The following is a 25992-nucleotide window of genomic DNA, read 5'->3' as shown; positions in this document are numbered from 1 at the left end:
ATATATATGTAATATCTAGTTTGTACAAATATATTTACATAAATTATAATTCAAAGTGTAGAGTATCTTATATGTCTTTAACCATGTGGTGCACATGCACACATTGAAGGACCCGTGCCTCTTCAGATGTGTTTATCACGCTCCCTATGGTCTCAAGCCTCGACCTCTTCACTCTGACTCAAACAGCAGACAGCAGCCTCCACAGGCAGCTCTGATGCTGCTATTTATGAACGTCCGTCATCGTACGCAGCTGAACAGAAAAATGTGTTTCTTTCTGTAATCGACAGCAGAGGTCACTGTTGGATATCTTTCTATCCAGCAGAGAGCTGTCATACAGCGTCGTACTGTGTGAGCCTGTGTTTTTAGTTTGAGTTAAAGAATGGTACTATTCTCCACCGTTATATTGTCAAAAAGACACATTTACATATTGGTTCTGAAAATGTATTTTCTGATAGCAGTGGCCCACTGAGGTGTCAAAGGTGTAGTCATTTCAGTAAACCCCCGTCACTCAGACTCACTTCCTGTCAAAAAAAGCAGGAAAAAGCAACTTGCACTGTAGTTAATTGATTGAGCTCTCCCCAAATTGAACATTTTGCATCACAGTTGTAACTTTCCTGTGACTACGGTGCAGCAGCTGACAGAAGGCTTGATAAGGTCACGGTGGCCTGGTGGAAGACGTCTTCTTACTCAGTTTACTACCACAAATGTTTGGCTTGTCACATGGTCATCTTGGTTTTATGTGTGTCCAATACTACTCTCAATGTTTCCCACGCTTCTCAGTCTAGTATCGGGGTGACAGGAACACAGGAAAGCTCCTGAATTGAACTCGTACTGTGTCATTACATGCACACTCATACACACACACACACACACACACACACACACATCAAACACACCCTTGCTGAAACAAACACAATCCCCCGGCGCCTCTTTCCTGAGTGACGCTGCCGAAGCGAAATAACAATGACAGGCAGCAGGGTGGAGATGCGTGTGTGTCCTCTCATGAAACACACACACACACACACACACACACACACAGAAACTCTACTGAATCCCCACCCTGCTGCTCTCCGATTGTTTGGGTGAAAGGTGGAGGTCAGAAGTGGCCCAGAGGAGACCAACGATGTCTGTGGGGAGGGCACAGCAGCTCAGGCCACTACTGTGTCAGGGGGCTTTATTTGAAATTTGGAAACGCTTGTGCCCGAGTGTTCATTGGATGTTCTTCTCTGTGTTGACTGTCTATTTTTTTTTTATATTCCTGTTGTATATCTGCAAGTAATTAACAAATTGAGTGTTTCACATTTCTGTTGATTCTAATGAGGCAAAATAGTCGGACTCGGCAGATATGCTTACAATTCATATACACTAATAATAATGCAGAACTTTGACAAAAACGTGTACATTGGAACTATGTAAGTATAGACTTAAACATACTCCAAAACCTTTACAAAAGGACATTCAAATTGTCATCCACAAATATAAACTAAACAATAATGTGGAAGACAGTGGGTTGGACAAATTCATGTTCAATATAATTATCTAAAATGATCTAAAAATGATCTAAACACCGATGCATCTAATCTGCATGCATCGGTGGAATCCCACATTGTATGCTCCTGATTTAAAAAGAGAGCTTTGCCATCTAAAAGAAGGCTTTCGCTGAGACAGAAGATGTCTCTGCCAGTAACTTTAGCTGCTACTAAGGATTCTTGGAGGGACAAAGTAACAGGTTTATGAACTAAATGCATCCAAAGAAGACACATTGCCCGCTATACATACAGAATAGACACATTTTAGTTAAATTCATATATATTGTCATCAAAAGACAAAATTTAAATCAAAATCAGGGGGCAAAATTAAAACAGAATTCCCGCACAATATTAAGCAATAACACCAGTGAGCAATGGGAAGTGAATATTGTGATTGATTGATTGATTGATTGATTGATTGATTGGATTAGGTACCTTAATTTCCAATTAGTGATCTGAGAGCCATAGTTGCCTCCCCCTACACCTCACACTGACTCTGAACACTACGCTGCCATTAGTCAGCATAAGTCATTATTCTGAGGGACAGAACAGATAATCGCTACTCAATAACACCCTTTTAACAGCTGTTATTCTGCTGAATCAATCCCATTATCCTGACACTTCTACCCTACTGTTAAATCCCATTTACTTTCACTCAGCTTCTGACGCTCTTGCACCAAACAATTTATATCTTGATCCAGCCAAAGAATTACCTGACGTGACACACGATATGACAGTCAGCTGGAGCAGATCGTTTCTAATGCTGTGATCACACCATTACCCTGACCGATTATCAGCAATATGGGTCTTAGTGTACCCCTCCTCATCTGGCCCTGGCCCAAGCCTGTCTCCGCCCACCGCTCTAAACACAGATCTACAGCGAGCCCTATTTATTTGACTTGCCCCGGCTCACTGCGGCCCTGATGGCCAAGCTATTCTCTCCATATTGCTGGAGGAGATGGTTGTTTACAAAGAGGTGAAATAAAAAGACAAAGTAACAGGAACTTGGAGTGGCCTTTCCCTAAATATCCTCTGGTTAAGCTCAACTGAAAATATCACTATAATCATAGTACTGTGTGTTTATTTCTAGTCAAACTGTGTGTTTGGGTGTTGCATTTCCCTGTTATATTCGGCAAACGTGGTTTACCATGGTAACAGATAACATTGTTTGGAGATACAGTATATAATGCAAGTTTGGTGACATGAATTTATAATCAACATCCAAGAATAAGAAAATTTTCCACAGTTTGTTGAGAGATGCGTATACATACCGTCCTGGAGCCTCAGCTGCCGGAGGAACAGGGGACTCTGAAGGACATTACACCTGCCTGGCTCATCTTCTCGTGTCACCAGCATCAGATCGCTGTAGACAAACACTGTCACCTGCAAGATATGAGGGGCATAGATGGAAGAAAAAAAAGAGAAATATATTGAATTTAACACTTGAGCCCCCTCATGGTCTCACCAGGATGTTACACCGCAAAGTAATCACACATCTGCAATCCAGTGAGATACACATGCACTACCTAACACTTAACAGGTCTCACCCATACCAAAGCTTTTCCCCACACCACATGTCCTTGCACAGGAAATGCAGTTCACACTTACACAACGATGGCCATATACATATATACATCTAACAACATCTTGTTTTTCAGCATATTGAGTGTTAATCCTGTGCTATGAAGTGTACTGACTTATTCATTAACCTTAGTTTCACCCGCTATTCAATAGCTGCCCGAACATGAATGAAAATTATGTTTTTTATTGAATTTATTCCCTTAGTTTGGATGCTTGTACTATTTTTGCTTTACTTATACTATTCTATCAAAGTAATAAACATGCATATTCTTGCATCAGTGTAAGATGTACAGACATGTCTGTAATATGACCCAGTGTCTGCAGAACAGGGTATTATCATACATGTCTCCTATGTTATTTGCTTCAGGCATTCAATGACTTTTTAAACAAAATTACTGTGAAACAGCATAGTCAGCCTATTTTTTTTGGCTTACTTCATTATGTTACAACAGCTAGCTATTATATAATAATATAATTTTGATCATTTAATGTCTGCTTTTGTATCCTTGGTGATACTGTATCTTCCCACACTTCCTTCAAAATGAAGACACTATTCTCCTTCGATGTATCCCAGAGTGTCCCCTTCACAGAACATGAATAATCATTGATTGTTATTCATTGCTCATAAGGATGGCTCAATGTGAGGAACTGCTGCAGAAGAGGCAGAACTGCAACCTCCACCTAATTACATGCACACTCCCAAACTCCTCACACAGAAACTCCAGATCGTTACTTTGGGGATTTGACCAAGAGTTTTAAAACACGTCATGAAAGCCCATGATTTTATGATTCTGCAGTAGTTAAGTGAGAACATTCATGCAAGTGAAGCATATACATGAAAAGTGAGTAAGAACAAAGCATGAAGAATAAAGACAAATAAGTAGATGAAAAAAGCAGAGAAAAGCAAAGAGCCTAGATGTATGAATAAAAGCAGCTCATGAAAGTTTGTGCTTTCATGCCACATAACAGGCATACAGCGTAACTAATGTAGATGGGCACGGCTTCAACACAATGCTTTTGCTTTGGTGGCTTCCTCTGAAGGGTGAGATAGCAGAGAAGGTATTTCAGATGTAGCCAGTACGTGGTTAGAGTGTGTGTGACTGTGTGTGTGTGCATAGGTTTGAGTGGGTGGGAGAGGATGCAAGTAAGAGTAAAGAACGAGGCCAGAGCTAATGAGAGGCAAGCAGCAAAGAGTTTTTAGACGGAGAAGCACACGTACTTTACATGCATACACACAACAATACATAGGTTCAAATGTAAACAAACGGTTGCACAAACAACATGGTGTTATGAATCCCACTCTGTAGATAACTATGTTAATATCAATAGCTATCTACCAGGTCGTGTTTTTTTTACTTATTAAGAATTCATGCAAATGAATCCACTTAAAACTGTTGTGACCGAATGACAAAGTGAAAAATTCCTAATAATTATCCACTAAATACCCATTTTGTCCAAATGTCACTTTGGATTAAATCAAATTAGTGCATCGCTATGCTCATTATTTCTGTTCAGATATTATAATGTTTGAGTAAACAATAGAGCTTGTGTGTTTGCTACCCGGGTAAAAAACTCTGGTGAGCAAAGAGTAGAAGCTGGAACAACACTGACTGATCATTAAAAACAGCCAGTATGAAGTAGTGGAGAGAAACTCCCTCCTGACAAACACTGGCTGTTAAATATTTGTTTAATGACTGTCCCCAGAGAGAGACGCCAGATTACCTTTAATGGCAGCAGTCACTGCCCCGCACAGCAAAGGTTACCCGACAGGGCAAATTGAAGAACTGCTGCAAGAGCTTAATTCGATAAAATATTCCTCTTCCCTCCGATTTTTCTATTTCCAAATACAAAAGACATGTTTCTTCTGAAAAGCATCATAATAATATGTCAGACAGGATTCCCTTATTTGAAACACAGACTCCCAAAACTTAAATTTCAGAAACGTATCCACCTGTCATTCATCTAGAGTTGCGGGCTGTTGCATCTGGTGATGTCTATTATTTGGTTGTGATTAATTCCTCTGCCAAAACGTAAAAACTTGACCTGAGTCACAAGTTTTTCTTTTAGGGAAAATGTACCTTTATTTTTATCAAGGTATTGCAAATACAGATCAAGGACAGTGTGTAATGTTAACTGAGCTGCAGTCATCTTTTCTAAGTGACCGTGGCTAACAGACAGATTTATTATGTAATTAATTAAGTAAGAATACATTAATGGACCTGGTTCTCATCTACAGTGCTTAATAGTTTATTTGAAGAACAAATGTGCATGTTCAACCCTAAAAGCCCACTAAACCTACTTTTTTACTCACTTTTTTACTTACTATAGCATTAAAGTATTTGTTACAGAATAAACATCTTTCTTTTCAATTTCTATTTCTTCATTCGTCTTGATTACTAACTTGTAGATACCTCGAGAGTGCAAAATATCATTGTACGGTGAGTTTAACATATCGTGAAAGGATCTTTAATATATACTGAGAGAGTTGCTTTTCATACATAAAACGTTATTTCTCCCTCAGTCAGATCTTTGGCACTCTCCTCTTTAATCAATTATTTATTTTCCTCAACTCGTATGGTTCTGACAATTCAGAGGAGTTACAAAGTCTTGTAACATCTCCTCTCTCATTGCTCCTCTCAGGATGCTGCTCGATACTTGTTTTCCCTTTCCATATACATATATAACTAAAACACACACACACATTTTGACTTGAGATGCACATTGGGGCAATGGGCCATCCCTTTGAGTTTGGCCCTATAAACAAACTACATAACTGGTTGCGACAAAGCAACAGAATGTTTGCCACTGGTCTGTTTGTCTGCTGCAATCTTAAGAGACTGGAGAGGAGAAAAAGAAGGCCTCGACCTTTCTGTATCAATCAAATTATAGAACTCTATAGAAAATGGCATTTTGTTTTTCCTCAGATCAACAAAATCCAATTCTGCCTCGTACCATTTTGTAGCTTTTGGGTTTTCCTCAAATTAGTTTTCGATCATATCCTGCATGAAGTTGCATGAATAGTAAACTGAAGTAAGAGCCACAGGGTGGGGGCTTTCTACGCAAAGCAAACACCAGATAGAAATGTTTAGTATGTAATACAATGACTATCCATGCGTGTTCTCACATCACACGCATAGACAAAGATAAACACACATGTTGACATCATTAATGCACTGATGTCCCTTACCTTGAGAGACTGGTGCTTGCTCTCGTGTAGTATCATCTCCTCGGATAGGATGAGAGATCGGCTGCACAGGTCAAGAGGCTGAACACAGAACATCAAATTACAGATTAGGAAACAAAGTCTTTGGACATCATTTTGAGACTCATTCATCAATTGTTGATATCTTTAAGCAAATATGTATCAATTACCACCAGCACATATTACTGCTATTATTACCGTAAGCGCCATCGTCAAAATTATGAATATATTTTAGGCATTTCTAAAAATCAAGACTATGATATAGTGATTGTTATTGATCAGTAAAATAAAACACAAGGTTGCAGTACCGAATCCATTTTGGCTCCCAAATCCAAACAATCTGCTCAACAGTAAACTTTCTTTTTACTGTGACAAACACAAGTGAAATTGATTCTGTGAAGACAGAAAGCGAGCAGTGACTGTGAGGCGATACGTCTGATCTGAGTATGACAAGACACTCGCACTTCAAATGAACAAGTGTGGCAACGTAGGAGGAGGGAACTTCCTCTCAAGTCCAGGGTGGGCCAATTCAATGTGTATGTGTGTGTGTGTAGCAATTGCATGCTGTGTGAAGTAGGGTCAGTGGTGTACGCTTCTATATGAATCAACAGGAAGCGATACCACAGTCTCTGCAAAGATTAAAGCTTAAAGACCCCAAAATATAACTGTATACCGCATGTACATATGCAGAAATATCGGCATTTTATTTTGCAATGTCTCATGTCTTACTCGCTTCTGCTTTCCACCTTTAAAACAAATACAATCAGTACTTCCAATCATCAGACCGTGAAGAATGATAATCATCATCAGAGAAAATAAACACAAACCAAAACTAGCCCTTTCATTTGATCAACACAGGTCTTCATTTGTTTGTGCTGCATCTAAAAGATAAGAAAGTAACCACAGACAGACTGAGCATTTGTGGAGTTCCTGTCTTTAGGCTACAGCATTTGCCAAACAGAAAGGTCACTGTATTTGACTGCAAACCTCAAAGGTCTATTTCCTTTTCACCCAAATGTGCCGGGGAAATCCATCATTTTTAAAATGATTCCATCTTTTCATCATTATATATGGATTCCCTTGTTTGACCACTTTTAGAGCATTGTCCTACAGTAGTGGTCTTAGATGCATACCACTTAACACTGCTCAACACTTAACACTGCTTAACACTTGAACTGTATGTCTGCGGTTCAAGTGTTCAGCCGTTAACCTGGGAAACAGCTAGCCTGGCTCTGTCCAAAACTGGCTTACCTGAACGAAGATGGGGAAGATAAGGATCTTGGGTGCCACTTTGACGTATCCGTAGTTGCCATGTGGAGTGTGTGAGCGGACAATGGTACAGTTCTGGTAATTGGCAAAGTTGGCATTCTGCTGTTGGTAGTCGGGTACACCGGCGTTAGTGGAGGTGGATGCCGTCTTTGTAGTCTTGGAGTTGTTAGACCGCCGTAGGAAGCCAGTGCGGCTGGAGAGACCCCCACCTCCTCCTCCTCCTCCTCCACCACCACTCATACCTCCAGAAAAAGCACCACCACCACCCTGGGGCTGCGATCCAGAGGCCTGCCGTGTGGGATATAACCTGGGAGCTGTGGAAAAAAAGAATATCGCGAAGCAGGCGAGTGTAAAGACACAGGTTACATATACATTCAGAATTCATCATTTTAATTAAGCTCACAGAGATACTAAATTGTTTAACATTTTGGGGCGCTGATTCGCTTTCTCACAGAAAGTTAGATGAGAAGATAGATACCACTCTAATATCTCTATGGCAGTTTGAAGATGGAGCCGGAACATTTTAAACTTAGTTTAAAAGTTTAAGCGTGGCTGCAGCTGGTCCTCTGCTAGCTCATTGTGGAAAAGCCCTCACCTCGGAGTAGCTCCAGCTGCTTACAGTTACAAGTGTTGCTAAAATATGTTTTCAGTCACCAAAGTAGGATCCTTTGCTCAGTTTGTGTCTGCCTTATAGTGCTCCATAGATTTGGACAAGAGGATACATATTTGATATTTTAAGCTGTTATATCGGCCAGGTTCCCCCAAAAATACATCAACCAGTGAGCAGTGGTGATAATTGAGTGCTCTAACAAAGCAGTAAAAAGTTTGCAGTAAACGTATTAAGGATAACAGGATTCAAACTATGAGCATCAAATGTTTAGAATTTGTTGTATTTCAAAGGTCTGTTTAATGTGAGACTATTCCAGGTAAATGTAATCATATCATTTAAATAACAATAACCTGTAAAACATTAGCTTACCATTGGGCTACCTCCAAAATAAGAGTCACCAAAGCGGACTTAGACAAAAGCTGGCCGCCAAAATACAAAACAGAGTTGACTGTGGCCTTTAACTAACCGCTGTGCGAGTACGAACATGTTCGAGTCTTACCTAAAGTTCCCTGGTGGTCTTGGTAAACAGGCCTCAAGATCTGAAAGCAGAATAATGACATTCATATTAAACGGGCTTTCAGCACATTGAAAACTGACATCTAAACTACGTCTAGAATGGAATAAAGCCAACAATGACATATGACACAGTGTCATTGTTTTATTGCTATATTGATACGAAGTATATTGATAGTTCTAATACAATTCTGATCTTAACTTTCTATGATGTGATATCTGGACAGGAAGGGTTGCCACAAGACATACTGTACATCCTTATTGTAATAAAGGTTTTTTGAGACATGAGACTGAGTTTAGTGTCTAGGACTTAGCTGAGCCCTTTTAATTGCACCGGACCCAGCGAAGCAGTGATGGTTTCTATGTGTCATAACTAGTTACAATCAACTGAGAGAGTAGAGATAGAAAGCTGCAACCACATCAACATGTTGGACAGATTAATACAGTAGGTCAGTTAGGTCACAAACTGTTTAAAACACCAATAGCTTGCTGTTCTGCTTCATATCATCAATATTTCTGTAGTGTGAGATTTACAAGCTGTCACTTTTGTGTCGGTGTGATATGTTACCAACATGACCCATTAGCCCGTGATGGCCACCACAAAATCTCATCAAATCCATGCATCTTCTTTTGTTTGGTGATGTTAGTATTGGCTGTTTGAGGGTGAATGTTTGTCCAACATGTTGGCATGTACCTCTAATCTTTTTCCAGAGGCTTACCAGACTCTTTAACTTTGGTTTTTTCTTTGGTTTCTCTGAATCTACGTCTTCTATCAATCAATGTCATCGTATTTTTGTGATTGCTTACACACTACAATAACTGAACTTAAACCAGAGAAGCATTCACAGATGAAGATGGGACACTACATGAGGCACACACACACACACACACACACACACACACACACAACACACACAGCTCCAAGCTATAGACAGACTTACTAGCAATCCGACAGAGAAAGACATTGAGTTTGGTTAGAAATGTTTTGGAGACACAGTGGGCTGAGTCTACATTGCACTGCTGCAGGGAGAGTGTCTCACACACATCTTGAATCTATTGGTCCAACATGTTTGTTATGGTTAATGGGTTAGTATCATATTGTTACTAGTTTTGTTAGCCGAGGAATTCAGTTCAGTCTTTTTGATTTAATGAGTTTGCTTTATTTGGTTTTTATGATCAAAAGCTTTTACCTCATTTACATGACTTCACTGGATGGAAAAAAATAAGTACATGCTTTATAAAATGCCATATACATGTCGTACTTTGCATGTACGTGTATGTTATACTGTATGTTATACTGAAACTGCACATTGTGAAACGGATCACAATTGCAATAGTGAATTTTCATCGCGTGCTTGTTTTGTTCAACTTTCTCTTTCCTAAATGCCAGAGCTATTTGTTCATGAAATACCGATGTATAAGTCAGGGCACATAGATGATTTATATTCTTTATGATATCTGGAGGATGAATTATGTCAGATACAAATGCATTGTTTTCCTAATATGAACCTAATACCTACTTTGTTGGTAGAATGAAATAAAAAAAGATATTGCCAAAGCTTCACATAATACAGGCATACAATATATTAACATCTACATATAATATTGTATGTTATTGTCAGCTCTTGCTTTTCAGTCTATTACCCCACATCTACATTACACTGACCTGTATGAAATGCATGCAGTGTGTTCGGAACATGTGTCAAAGCACAAATCAGTGAGACGGCAGAAACCGAAATGGCCCAGACATACTGTATATACAGTCCTATCTATCAGCACCAGGGATGAAAGGTAAGGAGACATATCTAGGATGAGCCACCATATGACCGTGGTGAGGATGGGGAGGACGAAGAAGATGATGAAGATGCAGTCCACCACCAGTCTGCGGTACCTGGCTTCCGGGGTTGATGGGGGCCAGGATGATGTAGTTGTCCCCGTTGGATGCCTTCACCCTGGTACCCTTCAGTGTGGCGGTGTGAGGATGGTGGAGGTGTCGCGGATTCCCGTCCAGCTCCTCGGCCGACCCTCCCTGGGCCCCCCACCCCAGGGTCCCCGAGCCTACGCCACTGCTATTTCCTGCTTCGGAGCCGTTGACCAGCAGCCTGTGGGTGGCGGTGGCACGGTGGTGGGCTGGGAGAGGCGGCACAGCTGGGGGGTTTTTGCTGGTTCCAACATCTGGTGCACGCCGGCGGGTGGGGGGTGAGGGGGCATCATAGTTTGAGGCGGACGGCTTGTAGGAGGGCCGATGGATGAGGCCCTCGAAATTAGGTTTAGCTGAAGGGCCTGTGCGCCACACCACCAGTATGATTTCATTTGCACTGTTTCTACAATGAGAAAGAAAGTATATATATTTTGTGAAAGTTAAAATCTGTCAATCAGCTGTATCTGTAAATAACTTCTGTAAAGTTATTAGCTCAGATTGATCTGTAAGGTCAATCATGATGCCAAATCTAAATCAGTGGTCCCGAGATCTGAATAAGCCTGTGAAAAGGATTCTCCAATATGTTGGAATACATCAGCCTGTAATATTCTGGCATGTTGGACTCATTACCTGATAGCATGGGCTAAGTCCACACATTTCCACTGCTCCACTGGCTGACCATTTAGCTGCAGGAGAGTGTCCAGGTGCTGCAGACCTGCCTGATCTGCTGGACCCCCTGCCAGAGTGAAGAGACAGAAAAAGTTCAGATCAGTACACACTTTCAAATGCCATTCGTACTATCCAGGGCTATAGCTCCTTTGTGTATTAAGCTCCTTCCCTCAGTGTTGCTATACTGTACAGATGAAACAATAAATGAGTTATCTGGTATTAAGATGCTCTGTTGTTTTCTGAGGCGAATTTTAGTTGGCATTCCCTTTCATCTCTAGCTGTAATTAGCTCAAGATTCAACATCTTGGACGCCTGCTTACACGGGGGCTTGACTCCATTTGACAGACAGGCTCCCTATTAAGTCCTGCTGACTGAGCCGATGCTAATGTGACTCTTAAAGCTGCGGCCAGTGAAATGTAGAAATGAATCGGCCAAAGGTGATATGAAATGTTCATGAGATGCCAAATTCAGGTCAATCGATGTGAAGCGAAAGCAACCTTTACAGTAATATAAGCCATTACCATATTGCTTACATAGTCTAGTGCATTTAATTGAGAATACAGGGGGAATCAATAATTTCTGATTTAAAAAGCAGTCCAGCCACCGGCTTTGACACCATAAGTCGTAAAACAGTGTGCAGTCTTAAACAAAGTTCATATCAGAACTATTATTTAAACTATAAATCTACTGTTGGCAGTCCTGGGGGTTAAAATAAAAAAACATCACAGAATTAAAATTCAATCCACTTTGGTAAAGTAACTTTGAATGCTTCCAAGTTGCAATGAGAAAAGCCGAGTAAAACAGAAAGAAAGATTGTCCCGCCTTTAAGCAGTTTCAGTCCAAAGACACAGCAGAACAGGAAGGACCTCACATTTTAAACAACAACCTCTCACTGGAAAGTTGAGTTTCATTCACACAGACACATGCATGCAAAAACGTACCTGGATCAACACCCTGCACCCTCACAGGGGAATCCGAGCAGATGGTGAAGCCATATCCATCCTTTCCCCGAAGGATGGTCACCTGCAGAACACACACACGCACACACACACACACGCACACACATTCATTTTGTGATAGGAAGCTAGGACCTCTGTGTCTCTCCCCCACTACCTGAGAAACCAAAAGTAGCACGCTGGCAAAATACTCAACTTCCTTCCTACAGGACGATTAAGTAGATTGCTTCTACTTCCTATTAAAACTGTCTTGACAGCAGGTTCCCGGTGAACCCAATTAGCTGCCTTAGTGGGAAAAACAACTCCAAGAGACGGCGGAAATATGTTCTTTGTCCAGCAGTTGGGTAATACTGAATCTACCGAAAGCACATCGTCCATTAATTTATACCTATACTTTATAATAGTGTATAGTTGGTGCACAAAAAAAACACAAATTATGCTGTGAAAATAAACACAAAGTCAAAAAACACACATCTCACAAGCACCGAGAACATTGTTTTGTCATGGACATGTTATTATGTGTGTGCAGAGATTAGTTCTGCATCTGCTTCTCTTAGTGCAACTGATACTAACTGAAAATAGTAGATCTAAACTGTTTAAAACATTATTTTTACTCCCACCACGATTAGGAATTTATTTTACGAAGTGATTAGTCATGAGGTTGTTTATATTCCATTGTCACGTTATTTCTTTATATAAGTAAACAGCTTTACAAAGTAAGGATCGTAAAGCCTTTGTAAAAACATTATCTCTGTCCAAATGTTGTAACCCATATATATATATATATATATATATATATATATATATGCTCAAATTCACCAAGTCCTCACGCACAGACAGAGACAATACTGATGGCTCCCATTGTCTCCCTTTCTCTTTGACCCTGCATCGACAAACATTCAGTGCAGTACCTTTGACCGAAAGCCTGAGCCAAAGTCAATAAAGTTCCATCCAAAACATCTCACTTTCCAGCTCATCTGCTGACAACCATGGGCCCAAAACACACACACACACACACACACACACACACACACACACACACACACACACACACACACACACCAACCTCCAACGACAATTTTCTCTTCATTTCTCAGGCAAAGGAACAAATACATGCTGCTAAATTACAGTCTACCCGTAAGCAAGATGCAGCGACTTGCAGAAATATGGTGATTATTCAGGGGCCTGAAGCTTGTGATGACCCTAAAATGTCGGGTACGATTGCGGTTTCTTATAGTCCAATGATTTTATGCGCCCTGTGTCACACCGTTTGGGGCCACAATTGCTCTACCATATTTCCCTACCCTTCAGTTCCTCGAATCTCTCTCTGTTTCAGCCCATCTCCAAAGCACACAGTTGACTTTGTTACCCGTTGTATCAAAGCAACTAGGACTGTCATCTGTTTTAGATCGCATGTACCCTCCTTGACGTGTCTGAAACTTGATCAAGCGTGTTATATATGCTAAGATTGATGCCCTGCGCTGTGCGTATTTTTTTTTTTTTTTATAGATGGACAGAAATAACCTAATCCCCCTTGAGCCAAGCTGTGTGACAGAAATATGGAAAGAATGAAATATACAGAAACTGAGAAACTGAGTGTAGGTGAAGACGGATGAAAAGATGATAAATAGGGATAAAACAGATGAAAGATATTTACACATTGGTAAAAGAGGGCAGTGGGACTTGAGACAGAGCAGATGACAAAGACAAATAAAAGACCAGATGGAATGGAAAAAAAATCATTTCACTGGAATTACGGAAGACAAACAACAAACAGTCACAGAACATTTTGAAAGATGAGCTTGAAATCTAATCTGTGGGAGAAAACATTGAAAAGCAAAGACTGACTCAGATTTAACAGAAGCGAGAGAGACATGGATTATTCACGCCTTTATCGGTTTATCTATCTACGTCTGTGTGTCTTCATCAAAAGCTGTTTCAGACATTGTGTCCTTGTAAGGGAACTCTCAGAGATGTCTAATTTGGACCAATTCATCCGAACTCCGGAGCCTTTACAGCGTTAATTAAATTTGGAAGCATAGTTGAGTCCAACCACTTGGACTCCTATACGGTCTGCCTGGGAGACGCAGTCTCATGCCTCTTTTCCACTTCTGAATGAAAGCAGGGGGATTATTTTCAAACTGGAAGAGAAAAGAGAGACTGGCCTTGGAATAATACAAGAAATCAGCAAGAATGTTCTTCAAAGCGAGTATTTCTTTTTCAGTGCATCAATCACAAGAGGTATTACTGAAAATTAATGACGATAAATTAAACGGAAAAGTTCCCTGTGCGCATTAAATATTTAAGTTGTATGAAAAGGGCTTATTGATGACTTAATAATTCAATCAAAGGGGCTGTGGGAGGACTGACTAGACTAAAAGGTAAGATTTTAAGTTACTTGTAATGAATTTAGATGTACTCAAAGGAGAAAAAACCCTGTCGCCCATGATTGAACAGTATGTGTTCATGCATGTGAGACAGATTTTTACATTGGTGCCCCAGTGCTCCAGCATCCTTTCAGACATGACTGCATGAAGCTGGGAGCAGAACTCCTGCCAGCTTCTGTTGACCCGATAATGAGATGGCATGCTGTGTCTGCTTTCCCACAGTGCAGCAGAGGTAACATTTAACTACAGAGACGTCTAAATAAACTAAATTAAATCTACCACCCACACACATGACGGAAAAATTTGGTTAGGTGAAGTTATCTGGGTGATTATGTTGAAAGGCTGGGTCAGTACATCGCCCACACAAATATGACTCAGGTGTCACGCTGCATTTTTGTCATTCAAGTCCATTGTTGTATCTTCAAAATATACACATGTGTGAAAATAGTTTTTTTATATTCTGTTTTTAATCAAATTTAATTTCCTGATTGTTCTAAGGAGGAATCCAGATGTGCACAAAGTGGCTTATGTAAGGAGAGTGGCATCAGTTCATATCATAGCACATATGTTTCTCCTCTCATCCACTCCTGCTATTCTTCTCTCACTTCGTGAACAATGAATAATGCAGAGGAGACAGACCTCGTTCTCCCCTCTCAAGAATCACACATCCTTTACAGACAATTATTCGTTTCCGGGTGTTTTGCACATGCAATTAAAAGTGCTGCTTGTTGTGTTTTTATTACAGTAATTGCAAAATATCAGGATTTAATCATGTGAAAAATATATCACCTCATTATTTTTTCGCAGTTTAACAGCTGACTACAGAGTTGCGGCTTTATTAATTATGGAATTGAATTCATCTTTTGCTAATTAGCTTTTAAAAGCGCTGATTAGAGATTGCAACTGTCGAACTTTGCTTCATTCCCCCAGTCTCTCTTGACAATATACACCAGAGGCAGCTCGCCTCACTCTCTGTAACACACACACACACACCTGAGGCAGCCTACACCCGATGCAGAGGTGGCACAGCCCGTGGATGGTGTGCATCACGCCTCCTTCTCTTCCACCTTCTCCGGTGTTCAGGTCCGCAGCCAGCACACACACACTGTGACGGTGGCTTTCCACCTGGCCGGCCCTTCTGCAGCCCGAGTACCTCCACAGCTTCCTCTGTGCGGCTGAGTGTGTGCTCCTGGGGCTGCGCTCCGGCGGCTGGGTGGACTTAAGTGTGTTGTGAATCATCTCAACAGTGACAGGCTGCCCAAAGAGTGGCCGGGGTGGCTTCAGTCTCGCCGTGTTCAGAATGTAGGGGTTTTCCAGGTGACAGTCCAGTTGAGTTGTGAGTCTAGATAATAATATCGTGTCTCAGACAGGAATCTGTCAAGTTTAACAAAGCGTTGTCCTTGGAGACTTTTGTCAGCCAAACTGGCCCCTTCCCGCAAACGAGCCTAGATTCAATTTTCTTGGTAACGGTCCTTTCTGCAAAATTGGCGTCACTCTGCGACTGACCTCCAGCTGCACTGTTATCCATTCAAGGTTCCTTAGTAATGACTCCAGTCATCAACGCACATTCCTGGAGGCAAGTTTTTATGAGTCTGTCATTTCATCCGCAACTTCTTCTTCCTTCTTCCTCTGGGCAATTTTAAAACTTCAGTCCAATCCTTCTTCTTCTTCTGTCCTTCAACTTTTCTTCGCGCCCTTCTCTCCTCTTCCTTCTCTCTCGGCTACCCCCTAACACACCGTCCAGCCTCTTGCTCTGTGGCGTGAACGGCAGCCGTTGCGGTAGCCCCTGAGATCAGCTGTGTGAGAGTGTGTGGCGGCGTCAAGTAGGCGAAACTGGCTCTGGCTCGGCCTGCTCAGGCCACACTGTAGCTCCTGGCAGGGGCGCTCATGGGAACTCTTCAGCAGCAGAAGAATGGGAGGAAGTTCCTCCCCCCCCCCCACCCCCCTCCTCACACATACACACGCATGCTCATGCACTTACGCATACCTCGCCACCCCACAGCCAGGACAGCTTTGTGTGTCTGCCCCCGATAAGGCCAGTTTGCTTCCTGAGTCCACACTATGAAACTGTGAGAGGTGCTAGAGCTCTCTTAGTCTTTTGCAAATATACACTACAGTGACTAATGTAGGTGGCACAAGTGAGACAGGGACAAAAGGCAGGAGTTTTATGGGAGTGGTTAGGCAGGTCGGGGTCTGTAAAGTAAAAAAAAGGACTTGAACTATAGACCATATTTGCACTGTAAACGGAAATGTTTCTGATTGCTTACAACTTCTGGGTCTAACAATTTCTAATGACCACCTTTCCCAACAAAAGAGAATGACAGCAGCATTGTTTGGGCCCGTACTTAACTCACAAACACGCACACATACCTCAATTAAGACTTCACACCTCACCAGAATCTTTCCACCTTCGCTCTCACACTCCCCCATCTCCGTCCAGACATTATGCTTGTTTGTTATGTTTTCAGCTTCCATATTTCCTCTCAGCTGCTCCCCCTCACCCCCCAACCACACAGAACGGAAACTCACAGGTCTGCAACCTCTGACAATCTCCCCTACTTGTCCACTAATCCAAACATTACTTTTATTTTTGTTTTCAATATCAGTAAGCCTGGGAAAGAGGTGGTAATCTGCAAATAAAATAACAACAAACACCTCAGCAAAAGTGAGAAAAAAAGCCTGTTAGCCTACGGCTAAAAGAGTAGCCAGTCTAACCCCTAGCAACCCCATTAATTCCCGACTTGCCTCTTTTCCTTTTTAGCGTTTGGATGTCTGGCTCATGGAATGAGGCATCTACAGAGAAGTGACGGAGAAAGAAAGGGGTGAAAGAGGAGCGATGCTGCACTAGTCTCTACAATGCTAATAAAGTGGCAGAAAAGGCCGTTGTCTTAAGATCCCTTCATGCCAGTAGTAATGGCAGCTTTTCCCTGTTTGCCTTTTCAAAAGGGCGAGGGTTACCCATCAAGCACACAAAAAACACTTTCTCTCGCTTTCATGCTGCGCTGTTCACCTCTAAATAGGCAGAAGGACGGATTAGAGGGAGAGGAGAAGGGGAGAGAAGAAAGCATGTCTTAGGGAGAGGAGTGAAAGAAGCTTGTCTCAGAGCCAGACGAGGCCAGTCTGGTGTTTAGTAGTGTGGGATCTCTCTCTCTCTCTCTCTCTCTCTCTCTCTCTCTCTTCTCTCTCTCTGTGTCTCTCTCTCTCTATGACCTGAATAGACAGCTATCAAAGAAGAAGGCGTCTTCCAAACCAGTGAATACACAAGTTCAGGGTCAGTGCTCAGTTTGTACTTAAAATCCAAAAAGTGGGAGCTCAGCATACGGATTCATATTACATTTACAATTTGAAGGTGATAATGTGCGTAATATAAGATGACTACACACCTACCAGAGCAGCCCCACGTCTCCAACCTTAGACTGCTTCGCCAGGCCTCTACAAAATCAAATTAAGCTTAGCACTTTATAAATCTATGAGTCAAATCAATTCAATTCTGAAATGCACAATTTAGTGCACTTCAAAGTGCTTCACAGGTCAATGACAAACCTATCAGACTAACAAAGGAGTAGAAATATAATCAGTGGACCAGTTGGACATTAACGCACACAGATGCTAACACCTGCTAAAATATGGCAGATGTATTAAGTATGTTCATACTAATTTTAACATGCTAGCATGCTGACATTTGCTAATTAGCATTTAACACACAGCACAGCTGAGGCTGATGGGAATGTCCTTAGTTTTGCAGGTATTTGTAATACTTGGCATGTTGTAATTTCAACCTCATGATGGTGCTCGAATCCAAATCATTAGAATTTATCTTGACATATTTCAGCCTGAACCATGGAGTGGATCAACCAACCTTTACCGTCCACACAAACATGTTGCTAGCAATATTCACCCCGAGTAGGAAAAAGGTATCTATTAAGCCTCTAACTCACCCATTCATACACACACCGACACATCAATGGCAGCGGTCCTGCAATGCAAGACACTTGCTTGCTCATCTGGAGCAATTTGGTGTTGAGGGTCTTGCTGAAAGACATGACATGTGGACAGGAAGTGGGAGGCATCAAACCGCCCTAAGGTTAATGGAAGACTCACTCACCCACCTGAGCCACAACAGTTCTTACAGTGTGGTAAACTGTGTACAACTGCAGCTATGTGCATCCCATCCACTGTGTGCGGTTTGGGCTGCACCTGTATTTTAAATGAAAAGACGATGCAGAGCAGCTGGGGGCCTGGATAAGCCTTACACTCTGCATGTAGCAGAGAACATATGAGTTTTATTGCATTCTGGCAATAAATCTAACCATTTGAGAAAATCAAACCTCTATGTCCTCTTTTCATCTCACCTTTCCTTGCCATCTTTCCTTCAGACGGAAGTGTCAGACCAATTTTCACAGAGACGATTTTGGAGCTAATGCTATCTGACAAGCAAAGTGACGCAGGGTTGCACTGTCTGGGGTGTAACTATTGTTAATATTCATGAACTCTCTGCTCCCTGCGAGTGACATGAGCGGTTGGTTTTTTTTAGCCTGTTAACATAGTTGGTAAATTCTTACATGGCAACGAGGGAGATTGTTGTGCTGCATGTAAAGTCTTTAATTTCTGATTCAGGAGATCAATGTTATAAAGCGAGAAAACTGTCATTTTCTCATACACACATGTACAAACTTGTCATCGTGCTTTCTAACAAGCCAACATACTGAATACTGCCAAAACATATAAGTCAAGATAACACATAGTATTTTCTAAGAAGGAAGTCCTTTCACTCTGTCAAAGAGGCATTGCACTTTATTAAAGAGAATGTGAACGTTTCTCGAAATATCACACTGACTGAAAGCAGCAGTAAGTCATTTCACGTCAAAAAAATCCCTCCTTTGACTGTGACTGGCATTTATCCCAAATGCCAACAATTCCTGCCTACATTACTTTAAAAGCAAACCACGGGAACTCTCGATAATTTTGTGATATATTGAAAAGACGTACAATAGATTGTATTTTTATCGAAATACATAATGACAATTACACTGGGGAGGGCTGTAAAAGTGTAGACAGTGGATAGGAAAAATGTTTTCGAAATAGCCTTGTGGTTTGCTGAGGGACATTCCTTTGTGGATATGAAGTATTATCTTCACCAACATCTGTAGTGTCCAAAACCTTCAATGAGCCCCGTGCAAATCTTTGAAATGATTCACATCGATCATCAAATAATCAAACACGGAAAAATATTTGAATAGGTAAAGAGTGGGCAGTTAATGATAGCACAGAGCTCTTTGTGTATTGAAGGTGATGGCCATGGGGTGACAGAGGGGGGAAAGAGAGGAGGAGGAGGAGGCCACAACAGTGAAGGAGGAAATACACAGCGGTCTGGCAGGGAGCAAGGCCAAGGCAACAGAAAACGAGTACAGAAAAGAAGAGAAAGTCTAAAAGGTTTTCCGTTCTCCCCTAATTTAGTCCCCCACCCCCTCAACTCTCCCCCGAGACTGACCCACACAAACCACACAATCATCTGTTACTCTGATTCACCCAGAGATAAAGAGGAAGAGAGAGAACAAGAACGAGAGGGGAGGGAGGGAGGGGAGAGGAAGGAGAGAGGAAAGGAGCATTCACAAATACGGATGTCAAACTTTTCCATCTCAATGCTGCGCCACATCATTACTGCCCTCTTCACCTCCCACATGACTTCAAAAGCTGCTCATACTCTTGACATACTGGATGCAGGATTGTTGTTCTCATATCAATGTGTGTGTGTGTTTGTGTGTGTGTGTGTGTGTGTGTGTGTGTGTGTGTGTGTGTGTACGACCTGCATTATGTGTACAGTAGAGAGAGGAAGAGTGTGTAAAAGGTGAAAGGAAAGTGAGCTCCTCTAATCTTGTCCAGTCAAGCTTATTATACTCCATATGACCACTGTTTTTAACAGAGTTCAACTCCTTGAGGATTCCAGGATTCTTCATAATGACCCTTTTTAAATGAAATTATAAAAACGCCTCACAAGAAATTATAGTGTTTTCCAGCCATGTCCAATTTGGTGGTTAAAAACGAACCAAAATTGCCAATTACTTTCCCTCTTTGCTGTACCAACATATAAAATTTAACTAAAACTCCCAACTTTCTATAAATTCTCTATTCTCCATGAAGCTCTTGGTTCAGGCTACAGGGAAATATCTGGTCTTGGTTTAACACTGACAAAAATCTCACACTCTCCCGAGCATGAACTGTAATTCTTTCTTGTTTGTCACGAGTGTATTTGGAGCAGACTGGTGGCATTTCTCTTGTAGCAGACGGCGTGCCTTGTGTGGTTGTGGTTTCCACTCTCTTTGTGCTTATGGTCTTCCACTATGTTTTATTAGGCTACTGCTTCTGCTGAAATGCTGTGCTGTCTTCTGACAATAGGCTGTAGGAAAATAAGCCAAGCGTGTGCTGGATCGAAAGCTATTTAATAACCCTTGCTTTCAAGTGGTCGTGTAGTCTTCTTTTCACATACTGCTGCATACACTGCAGCCCCTCCACTTAAGTATCATCTATATAACAAGTACCTGGCGTTACAGACAAGTGATGCACCTCAGAAATATACCCATGAAGGGAAGTTTCTATATGCCTCATGTTCAACAAAGCTTTGCCCCTATCTAAATACAGCCACTGTCACACATGCATCATAACCTGTAAAATTGAATTTGTGAACTAAAGCATGCAAAAAGATGCAGCATTGACCTATCTATATAATCCTATCTCTGAAGGGTCAAATATCTCAAGGAAGAAAGACAGAGGCACTCCTCCCCCAGCAGTAACATGTGAATATCTGTATTTTTGTTTCTCTGAATGACGCCAACAACTTTGTGGTGGTGACACTTTTTAAGCAAACATGGTAAGTGTTTAAACCTTGAGTTCTTCAGGTCTGCATACATTAATCAAAGGAAATCGTAATTGTAATCCAGCAGCCAAAGTATAACTTGCACACTTTACTCAACTCCACAGTGTAACAGCAGTTTTGACATGATAAATAGCTATCTTGCCTGCAAAACTATGTTAACAATTGCACTGTTCCATGATGGAACTTTGCTATACTAACCGTGTTTAACAAGCCACGGTGCATGTATTGTAGGATGCAGCCTGCTGTTAAAATAAATAGTTTTGACTGGAAAATCAAAACAAAAAATCAAATACTGATTTAACTAATCACTGAAATGGATAAAGGTATCATCAGTCATGCTCCTGTGTCTCTGCGACAGTTTAAGTGGTCGTCCTCGTTTATTTTTAATGGATTCATGGCTACCACACACTCATCAATGCGTAAGTTATGAAAATTGACTTGACTTTTCCCCCATCTCTCATGACAAACCATCATTCTGCTCCACATGTGACTCGCATGCAAGTGAGCTCTTTGATCAAATATTGTCTTTCAAGAACTGGCATCTTGCTGCGTTCACTGCTCAAAAGCTCAATCGCATGATTCAATTAGTTGCTATGGTTGCTGGGAATGTGTAACATGGAACTCATGCAGTAAATATCGTACTGAAGGCATGTTTATGCATGATGAGTTTGTTGGACATGGTGCAATGTCACGGGTCAAGTACTTAGTATATCAGACACAGGCCTATCCATTCATTGTGCACGCACATGCAAACGCATTAAATACAAACACATATGGGCATACGCCAATGACCAACAAGCAAAGAAATAAATAAGTTATGCACCTGAATAAAGACCTCCAATAAAAGAATGACGCACAGCGATAGCGACTGAACTTTAAATAGATATTTACTGTCTGTACACACATCCACATACTCCATTAAACTTTCAAACTATTTCTGTAGCAGAGAAAGACAATTTTACAAGCATTTTAAGCTGTACACGCACACACAGAAAGTAAAAGCAAGGTTTGAGTTATACTTACTGTTAAGCATTGCATATTCTCGGGGCGATTGGTCTCGGGGGCAGCACCATGGTTTGACAGCACAGCCTCTGAAATGTAGACAAAGGAATCACGGGCTGAGACAGTGCCTTTGGTGCACATTTCTCTCTGTGCCAACGCAAAACAGTCTCCTGGATGCACACAAATAGAGTCCTCAAATAGTTCTGAGAGTCCATAAAAAGTGACTCAGAAAGATAACAACAAGCAATTAGGGCAACATTTGTCTGGAGCAGCCTTCGCTGGGCTGGAATTCAAACTTCAGAGCGCACATAAAAGGCAACACACACACAAAAAAAAAAAAGCCGAGTGGAGGAAAATCCTCGTAAGATGTGAGGATCCGACAAAACTGCCCGAGAGAGTAGTGGAAGTGAGAACAAGTGAGAGGGAGGGAAGGAGGGAGGGGTGAAGAAGAGAAAAGGAACTCCTCTCTTACTCTATTATCCGTCCGTCACACAGGGCTCCTGGGAAGTTGCTATGGTTACAGGGACTCACGCCTCAGTGTCCTTTTAACTATTGCTCATAAAGGCAGCATTCAGCTTTGGGCCACAATGCAGATCTCCCTCTCTCCCTCTCTCTCTCTCTCTTTCTTTCTACATTTCTTTCTGTTTACATAGTTGACTTAATATATAAATCTTTCCTTCTCATTTTCTTCTCTGTCTCTCAAACTTCACAAACAGCAACCCCACTGTCCCCCCTCTGACCACTGCCTCTCCTTCTTCTGCTTGGTGCTTCTATCCTTCCTTTTATCCCTCTCTTTTCTACACTCGTCCATCACACATACCTTCATCACAATAGGGGAGAGATTTTCCCAACCCACACTGTGAAATGTCATTTTCCAAACCCTGCCAACCAAGCCAAAACAGCCCCAGCGTGAGTCAAAGAGTGCGAGTGGATAAGTACCCTTCTGTTAACCTCACAGAAAGTCGCAATAATCACATTATATACACACACATATTTTGAAATGTCTACTTAAGTAGTTTTAAAGGAAGATATCTTGAACACGGCATTACAGTGTCAAAATAAATATTTAAAACACAATCTATTATGCCAGTACTGCTGCCTCAAATGGAAGCTTCAAGATGTCTGGCAATTCATTTTATGCCTTTGAATAGAAGTTCTAAACCATGCAAAGCTTGACGGTAATAACGACAGCATCGGTGATTTTGCTAATGCCCAAAGCCGACATACAGTTTGTTTTCATCCAAGTGACGAAGTCCTCCTGCAGCCGGAGTAATTATGACTCGTCCATTGGGAGCCAAAGAAGGAAGTTGGGTTACGGTCGTCAGTGTAGGGAGGTCAGGGTGGTTGGGGGCGTCAACAAAATGTGGGACTTTGCCACGGGAGACTGGTGTTCATTTCCTTTGTTTAGATTGGTGGACCTTTGTCGTCATGCTTAAAATAAACAAAGTAAAAATTGTTACCCAAATTAAGATATATATATATATTTTTCTTTTTTACCCGATCAAAGTCGTGTTTGCGCTTGACCCAAACCAAACCTTATCGATGTCAGAATATTTTTCAAAAAGTAATTTGTTATATTTCTGGAAGACAGATTTTAAAATCTAATTTAAAATATATATTTTTTTAAAAGCTTAAAGATACACTCCACAGCTCAGATTTAAGGTGAGCACAAAAAAACGTTCCCTCTTCAGCAAATAATGCTTTCAGTCATGTATTATGAACATGAAAACAATATTTTGTTTTTTAAATATCCCAGTTATCACCAATACGAGTACACCTCTACTCTGAACTTACATCATTCTGCACAGATAAGGTCACATGCATCTCGTCTACTGAAGACAGTCTACAGGCAGAAAGGAAAATCGAGCATCTCTTAACATTTCGGACACAGTTGCTACTTTCTTCTGTAACCCTAAACAGCAGTTTAACCCCTGAGTAAAAGGGACCAATCCCATGGTTGTAGTTGCCATGGTAGGCCCATAGGTTTTAAAAGAAAAGGGAATTCATTTGTGGATCTGAAACCTCCAGGGGTCAAGCTAAAGAGGGGCTAACCTGGCTGGCATCAAGCCCAGGAGAGGACTCTTTTGTGTGGGTAGGACATCAGTAACTCTGGGCTTAAGAGCGGAGAGACACTGAGCAGCTGGCAACGAGAAACATCCAGCATGACTGACATAAAGAAAGAGGGACAATAAGAGATGGAAATAGTGGACAGTGGGAAAAGTATACACAAGAGAAATTCAGGGAATGAGAAATAAAGGAATGTACTTTGAAGAAGGGAGTAAGAAACTGAGAAGATTAAAAAAAGACAGACAATGAAACTAGACGGTAAAACAACAAGAAGGGGCAGAAAATGAAGACGTGCAAAAGGCAAGAGTAAAGGACAGAAATCAAAAAGAGTCAGCCAGTCTCAGATGTGCCAGAACGTTAAAAAAAAGCCCTTGACTCTGGCCGAGTCCCTCATTGCAGCACTCGCTCACTTGACACTCAGTCCTTCTTTTCTCCTCCTGTCGCCCACAAACAAATACACACTTAATGGAGAGGCTGGAAAAGCCAAGATGGCAGGAGATTGCCTCCACTTCACCGTTTGGGCCTCTTAAGATCACCTCAAGCATCATCAATTTAGTGTTCTAACTGGTGAGAGAAATAACTAACACATTCTTTAAGTAACTAATGTCATCATGAAATGTTAACAATATCCACTCGTAGTAACTAGAACATGATGAAACCTTTCTACGGTTAAGTTTAGGCGCTAGCAGCACTTTGTTTAGGTAAAGGTTCCCTTTGGTCTAGATGTTTGTGAGATGTGAAATGGGCTCGTATGTCTGATTCATTAATATTAGTTTGGATTATTTTAGTCGGTAATATTGTTGTTCTACTTCTTTGGTTCCATTTTTTTTGAATTTCTGGTTTTTATTACTGTTTTGTGATTATAGTGCAGACAGCATATTTGGGTCTCTCTTAAATATCTTTAAATATGAAATTTGTTCTTACTAACACTTCAGTCTGTACACTACATGATTATTTGTACTCATGCTCATCACAAGGCTGAAAAGCTGAGAGCTGTTTTTGTATCTGAGAGCTGTTTTTGTATCTGAGAGCTGTTTTTGTATCTGAGAGCTGTTTTTGTTGGTCAGTGGACAAATTGATCCTGAAGAAAAAAAACATGTGAAAATGGGTGCTGCAGTCGAACATATTGAATCCACCTCAGTTCTTTGATCAGGTTGTCCATTATTATGCTCCGTGTTACAGTTATAGTTTGATCTGTCATCACCTCGGTCACCTTTGAATTTTGTTAATTCCATTTGATGTAGTTTTACTTGGTTGCAAAATGACATTTGTACATTTCTTTTCGTTGTTTAACACTGCCTCACTTTCAGGAAATAAATTCGCCCGCAGCCTACAGGGATCATCCAGTAATCCAGTAATCAAACAGGACAACTATGTGCAGATCAAAGTCCTTATCTTTTTTTCATCAATCT

At 41.2% G+C, this 25992-nt stretch overlaps 1 protein-coding gene across 4 annotated transcripts in view; it reads right to left on the bottom strand.

The window, feature by feature from the left end:
• The window catches only part of rgs3a (regulator of G protein signaling 3a), an 87692-nt gene extending 63989 nt beyond the window's left edge, over window positions 1-23703 (bottom strand). Inside the window, exons 1-8 of one of the 4 annotated variants that reach the window (XM_031860434.1) lie at window positions 22535-23703; window positions 12236-12317; window positions 11256-11361; window positions 10596-11028; window positions 8691-8730; window positions 7564-7895; window positions 6298-6375; window positions 2801-2912 (exon numbers count right to left, since the gene is read on the bottom strand). In XM_031860434.1, coding sequence (XP_031716294.1) covers window positions 2801-2912; window positions 6298-6375; window positions 7564-7895; window positions 8691-8730; window positions 10596-11028; window positions 11256-11361; window positions 12236-12317; window positions 22535-22654 — 1303 coding nt within the window. In that variant the 5' untranslated portion in view covers window positions 22655-23703. Of the gene's footprint in view, window positions 1-2800; window positions 2913-6297; window positions 6376-6620; window positions 7530-7563; window positions 7896-8690; window positions 8731-10595; window positions 11029-11255; window positions 11362-12235; window positions 12318-15630; window positions 16557-22534 lie in introns of those variants that run through there. The other 3 variants (XM_031860435.1, XM_031860433.1, XM_031860436.1) reach the window with 3 other exon arrangements.
• Window positions 23704-25992: the final 2289 nt, after the last annotated feature.

Source organism: Anarrhichthys ocellatus, unplaced genomic scaffold (assembly GCF_004355925.1).
Source record: "Anarrhichthys ocellatus isolate YVR2014 unplaced genomic scaffold, GSC_Weel_1.0 scaffold23, whole genome shotgun sequence".
Classification (NCBI taxonomy): Eukaryota; Metazoa; Chordata; class Actinopteri; order Perciformes; family Anarhichadidae; genus Anarrhichthys; species Anarrhichthys ocellatus.
The sequence above is the reverse complement of the archived record's forward strand: the minus strand, read 5'-3'. Positions and strand labels throughout refer to the sequence as shown.